The sequence below is a fragment of the Marmota marmota genome, unplaced genomic scaffold (assembly GCF_001458135.2).
Source record: "Marmota marmota marmota unplaced genomic scaffold, marMar, whole genome shotgun sequence".
NCBI lineage: Eukaryota > Metazoa > Chordata > Mammalia > Rodentia > Sciuridae > Marmota > Marmota marmota.
Genome location: NW_025999982.1, coordinates 34,929,951 through 34,936,614, shown reverse-complemented (window position 1 = coordinate 34,936,614; position 6,664 = coordinate 34,929,951). Strand labels below are relative to the sequence as shown.

The following is a 6,664-nucleotide window of genomic DNA, read 5'->3' as shown; positions in this document are numbered from 1 at the left end:
GGGCTGGGGCTGTAGCTCACTGGTAGAGTGCCTGCTTCACACATGTGAGGCACTGTGTTCTATCCTCAGCACCACATTAAAAAAATAATAATAATAAAGATAGCACATTCATCTACAACTAAAAAGAAAATATTACAAAAAGTATGTCGTAAAACAAAGTCAAATAAAAGTGAAATACTTCAATCCTTATTCTATCTTGTAAAGTTTGAATATTTTCTATTTCCCATTAAAAATAACAAGATACTCTATTTAAACTTACATTGAAAAAAATTCTCTGTCAACTTAAAATGTTAAAAAATATGCAGTTTTTCAAAATAGTTTTAAACTGTGTGCCAGCAAATGTGTTTGGTCATCAAAGTCCTTGAGGAAGTTACCTGTGTTCCCTAAGCCTTTAGCACTGCCTGCACTTGCCAGGCGACCTGGTGATGGAGAGCCCGCCACTTCCCGGCGGGGGCGTGGCTCCGCGTGACCTCCCGGTGTGGTTTTCCTCCCAGTGCCAGCTTCCAGGCCGCAGACGCTGCGTTCGCGCCACATTTTTAAGTTTCATTTCTACCAGTCATTGCAAGTTCCTCCTTCCGTGGCCTTTTCCCGAAGTCGACTCTTCTTTCGAGCCACAGAGAGCACCAGCCATGGACCCCGGACGCAGAAAGGCGACTCAGATAACTTCGAAAGCCGGAGCTGCCACCCGCAAGCCTTCGGAGCCGGGTACGAGGGTAGCCCTGACCCAGCCTTGCGAGTCTCCCGCTGCTTCCCGGGCCGCCCGACCCGTGGGAAAGGGCGGCCCTGTCCGGGAGTCCCAATCCTTGCAGACCCAGAGCGCTCGGGACCCCCAGGAGAAGCTGCTGGAACGTGCTCCCGGAGCCCGATCGAAAAAGCCATCTCTGCGCGCGAAGGGTGCGCCGCCCTCGGGCTTTAGTAGCACCGAACGAATCGTGGCGCGCACGGTTCCAGCCCAGGCAATGGAGCCTCCTGCGGCCCTGGGGCCGCCCCTTCCCAGGGCAGGGTCTCGCCGCGAGGGAGGCGCGCGTTCGGGTCGGGAACAGAAACCCCAGCCTGAACCCACGGAAGTGCCTTGCTCCGTCCCGCCGCTCCGGGCCCCGAGTCTGGGAGGGAAGGAAGGGGCGCCTGGCGGCTGGAAGCCCCGGGCTGTGCTGGAGAAGTTGAGGCTCAGGCGCCAGGAAATCTCAGCCGCAGCCGAGGTGGTGAACAAGGTCGTAGACCACCTGCTTCGGAGATTGCAGGACTTCGATTCCGAGTTCAAAGGTGTCGAGTTGCTGCGCACGGGGAGCTACTACGAGCGCGTGAAGGTGAGCTACACAGCTTTCGGGGTGCGACTTCCTCACCCGTTTCCCCAGTCTCGTATTCCCCACTTCCCCTGATTCGGGATCCCTTACTTCTGTTCGGAGGTAACGCAGACTCTGACTCTTCGGTGACTTGTGACACAGTTCTAATTAGAACCACAAGCAATTGTCGGTTCATTTATTCATCTCTACATTCCCATGCAACCCACACATACTGATTGCCAGCTACTCTCAAGACACTGATTTGAAGGAATTCAAATTTATAGATTCATTCATGCAAACAGATACATACTGAGTTCCTTTAATAATTCCATGTGTGGTTGGTGTTGATCTGAGGTCCCAAGTCAAATTCCGACTTGAATCATTTGAAGTTGTCTGTGAAAAAATCCCACCAAATTAACTTAAGAAACTTTTTCCTATGAGGTGGAAAAATATCTTCAGTCTCCCCTTATCCCTACAGACTCCCACCCCAAGCAACCCCTCCCTCTCTCTTCAATTTTATTTCATTGCCGCTTCAGGGGATTGAACCCAGGGCCTCCTGCCTCTTTCCAAAATCTTGTACAGATGTTGTGGAAAGTTCATAGTGAGTGATATTTTTTTAAAATTAAAAAAAATGTTCTACATCTACTAAAAAGCATAATTTCTAAACACATATCTGATATAATTGGTTTTAAGTGTGTGTTCCACAGCTCCATTTGTTCGTGGATAGTTGAGTTACTGGAGTAACATGTTACTGTAAATTGAAGGTTTGGGAGCAAGCTCCTGCCAGAAGTTTGTTTCCTGACCAGTGTCAGATTCCTTTGATTGTGTTTTTGGTCTGGCCAGTAAGTTTTCTAAGTGTTGGGTTATCTCTCTTTCTCTCTCTCTCTCTCTCTCTCTCTCTCTCTCTCTCTCTCTCTCTGTGTGTGTCTTTTAAATATTTTTAGTTGTAGATGGACACAATACCTTTGTTTTATTTATTTATTTTTATGCGGTGCTGAGGATGGAACCCAGTGCCTCACACATACTAGGCAAGCACTCTACCACTGAGCTACAGCCCCAGCCCGGATGTATCTCCTTGAACTCAGTAAAATCGTGTACAGAAAGAGAGATAATATATGTTCATTAAGTAATCATAATTTATTTTAAAGTTATATATTAACTTTATGCAACTGATGTTCTCTTCCAGTAGGTGGATAATTATAAAAACTAGATTTACAGTGTTAGGATTTTAAACTCTTTCTTTTCCTCTTTGGTGTTTTTATAAAAAGCACACAAGAGAGAACAGGTTAATATTATGCATATTTTATTTCTAAGGCTTAACACAAGCATTTCATGGCAATGAATAAATAAATGGGCTCCAGAAGAAAGGATGGGTGGTGTCTTTCAAGATCCATACTCATCTTTGAATATCTTCCTAAAGACACTAAAATTTTTAAAAAAATTATTCTTAGTTATACATGACAGTAGAATATATTTTGGCAGAATATACATACATAAAGTGTAACTTAGTCTATTGGGTTTTCACTCTTGTGGTCGTACATGGTGTGGAGTTATCCTGATTGTGTATACAAATACAAGGCTAGGAAAGTTATGACCAATTAATTCTACTGTCTGTCCTATTCTCCTCCCCCTTCCTTCCCTTCCCTTTGTTTCCCTTTGTTTAGTCTTGTCTATTTCTATTATTCCCCTCCCCAATCTCTCTCGTTTTGGGTAAGCATCCACAAATCAGAGAGAACATTCAGCCTTTGGTGTTTTGGGATTGATTTATTGCACTTAGTATGATACTCTCCAGTTCCATCCATTTACTGGCAAATGCCATTTCATTCTTCTTTATGGCTGAGTAATATTCCATCATATATATATATATATATATATATATATATATAATATCACATTTTCTTTATCCATTCTTCTGTTGAAGGACACATAGGTTGTTTCCATAGCTTGGCTATTATGAGTTGAGCTGCTATAAACATCACTGTAGTGTGCTGTTTTTAAGTCCTTTGGGTTTAGATCAAGGTATGGGATAACTGGGTCAAATGGTGGTTCCATTCCAAGTTTTCTAAGGAACCTCCACACTGCTTTCCATAGTGGCTGCACCAATTTGCAGTTCCACCAACAATGTATGAGTACACCCTTTTCCCCACATCCTCGCCAACATTTACTGTTCCTTATATTCATTCTGACTGGAGTGCGATGGGATCTTAGTGTAGTTTCAATTTGCATGTCTTTAATTGCTATAGATGTTGAATTTTTTTTTCATATATTTGTTGACCATTCGTATTTCTTCTTCTGTGAAGTGCTTGTTTATTTCCTTTGCCCATTTATTGATTGGGTTATTTATTTTTCTGCTGTTAAGTTTTTTGAGTTCTCTGTGTATTCTGCAAATTAATGTCTTATCTGAAGATACTCGAAACTTAAACCATTTGAGAAGGAATTAAATAATGGAAAGCTATATCATGTTCATTTTTCCTTAGATTGATCTATAGATGCAGTACAATCTCAGTCAAAATCCACTCACTGTTCTGTTTAAATCGACAACCTGATTAAAAGATGTATATGGAAATGCAAAGGACTTAGCAACCGAAAGGAGAAAATGTTGGAGGATTTACCTTCTAANACTGGGAGTGTAGCTCAATGGTAGAGCACTTGCCTAGCAGGTGACAGGCCCTGGATTTGATACCTAACATCAAAACAAAAGTGAAAATGACCCAAATATCTGTCAAAAGAATGAGTGAACATATTCGATATTACTTCAACGGAATACTATATGGAGTGAAAAAAATCAAATTACCAATAAACACAACAAAACATTGAATTTCACAATGTTGAATGAAATCAGATTTGGAAGGGTACATACTGTTTGATTCCTTTCTTATGACTTTCCTAAGGAGGCAAAGTCATAAGAAAGGAATCATATAGTATGTACCCTTCTAGAAGTCAGAATAACCCTTGGTGGAAAGTAACTGACAGGAAGTAGGAATGAGGAGGGAAGGTTTGTGGTGCTGGGAGTAGACATAGGCAAGTTAGAATGCTTCAAAGCTCAGGATTCTTTTTCTTGAATATATCCTCCTTGGTTTGTTGTAAGCCTTTAGTTAGTTTGTAGAGTTCTGAAAAAGCTGAATTTTATGATTTCTGCCTGTGTTCTTATGGAAGAGCAGATTTGGGGAGGCTCTTCACCATGCCTACTCATGTCCTCCAAGTATTTGTTTCACCTCACAGTATGTCTCAGCTTTGGCTGCCCATGACAAAATACCATGGACTGGATGGCTTAAACAACAGAAATATAAATTTCTCACAGTTCTAGACACTGAAAGTCTGAGATCAGCATGCTGGCCTGGTCAGGTTCCAGTGGGGACCTTCTTAATGCTGTGCAGATGGTTGTCTCCGTGCATGTGCATATGTGTGCATGTGATCTTCCTCTTAAGAGGCCACCAATTCTGTCAGGTTTAGGGCCCCACTCTTATGACTTTATTTAACCTTAATTACTTTCTAAAAGTCCTATTTTTAAATAGAGTCACATTCAGGGTTCGGGCTCCAACATATGGATTTTGGGGGAGTCCATTACATAATATATCTCATTTGGACCAGCCACATTTCATGTGGTTAATAGACATGTTGGTTACTTGATTTTGTGTGTGTTTGTGTGTGCAGGAGATTGAACCCAGTGGTGCTCTACAATTGAGCTACATCCCCATGCCTTTTCATTTTTTTAAATTTTAGTACCGCTAAGTTGCCAGGATGGCCTCTAACTAGTGATCCTCTGGCCTCAGCCTCCTGAGTAGCTGGGATTATAGGCATGTGCCACCAGGTCTGACATGGTTACTCTGTTCTGTATTGAACAGTACAGTCTAATCGCAGTACTTAAAACTAAAGACATGAGCTAAATTAATACTTGTGATATTTTTAACAAAGGAAAATATTTATTATGATTGTTGTATTATTGTTGTAAGGATGAAAAAGAAGATTCTTTGAGGCTCCTGCAAATACTGTAGTTCATAGGTAGTGTATGACTTGGAGCTCACACTCATTTGATGGCTGGCAGCCATAGAGACAGCCCTTGCTTAGGTGGCCAGGAGGTAGTTATACACATTTTTGAGAACATTGTGACAGGAGGGTGGCTGCAGTGTCTATCTTATGGTATAAAAGGTAGCACATTAAAGGTTTGTAATTTTATTAAGTTTCAAACTAAAAAAAAAACCCACCTGGTATAGATTCCAAAAGCTTACATTATATCATTTAAAATTATTTTAATTATAAAAATAATGCTTGCTTATGATAAAAAAAAGAAAAAAGAAAAAATTGAGAGTAGAACCTACATACTAAAACCAGTAATACTCTTCCATCTATCGACAGCTTCAGTAGTCCCACTCCCAAAGGGCATAAATATTAAAAATCTTGCTTTTCAAAGTAGGATTCCAAGTGGAAATTTCAAGAAAAAAATTGCATTTACTTGGAACATATTCACAAGCATACATTTCAGTTCTATTTTTACTATTTCTTAGATTTCTGCACCTAATGAATTTGATGTCATGTTTAAACTGGAAGTCCCCAGAATTCAGCTAGAAGAATATTGTGATAGTGGTGCTCATTACTTTGTGAAGTTCAAAAGAAATCCCAAAGGAAATCCTCTGAAGCACTTTGTAGAAGAGGAAATATTGTCAGCTTCTAAGATGCTGTTAAAGTTTAGGAAAATCATTAAAGATGAAATTAAAAATATCAAAGGTAAGATTTTTGGCTTTTGATTCTTAAAGGTCTAATGCTACTCAGAAATTACCATCATACATCCTTCTCCTGATTGTTTTTTTTTTTTTTTTTAACTTCTCTGCCACAGACTGTTGATTGCTACTTCCTTCTAGAAACATCTTCTTTACCATTGGTTTTCCTTTGATGCATCTTCTTGGTATTCTTCTTAAGTGTTGACTGGCTCTCTTTTGGTTTCCATTGAGTACTTACTAAACTGCTGCCTGTATCACTGGATAAATGTGCCTGAGTAAAATTGGTGGGATCCCCTTTTGAAGCTCATAATCTAGTAGAGCCACAGTATAAATAACTTAACACTGAATTGCAGTGAGTGATCTGGGGGTGTGTACTGGAGTGGAGCATGACCCAGAGGCAGCAAAGAACCTACTCAAGGAACAAAATGTGTGAACAAGGGGAAGAGTGATAGGCAGGGGCAACTTTCAGGAAAGACTTGTCGATCCTGGAAAAGGATTTAGATGTTACTCTGTGTTCATTGAGAATCCAGGTTTTAATCAAGGAGTAATGATTGATTTTGTATCTTTAAAAGTTTACTCAGGGGCTAGGGTTGTGGCTCAGGGGTAGAGCACTTGCCTTGTACGTGTGATGCCCTGGGTTCAATCCTTAGCACCATGTAAAAA

General features: G+C 40.7%; 1 protein-coding gene across 3 annotated transcripts in view; it reads left to right on the top strand.

The window, feature by feature from the left end:
* Positions 1-410: 410 nt before the first annotated feature.
* Positions 411-6,664, top strand: part of Cgas (cyclic GMP-AMP synthase) — a 22,236-nt gene continuing 15,982 nt past the window's right edge. For all 3 annotated transcript variants that reach the window (XR_007348558.1, XM_048805687.1, XM_015487905.2), the window contains exons 1-2: positions 411-1,307; positions 5,789-6,008. Coding sequence is in view for 2 of the 3 variants with exons in the window: in XM_048805687.1 (XP_048661644.1) it covers positions 426-1,307; positions 5,789-6,008 (1,102 nt within the window). In the remaining variant the exon portion in view is untranslated. The remainder of the gene's footprint in view (positions 1,308-5,788; positions 6,009-6,664) is intronic.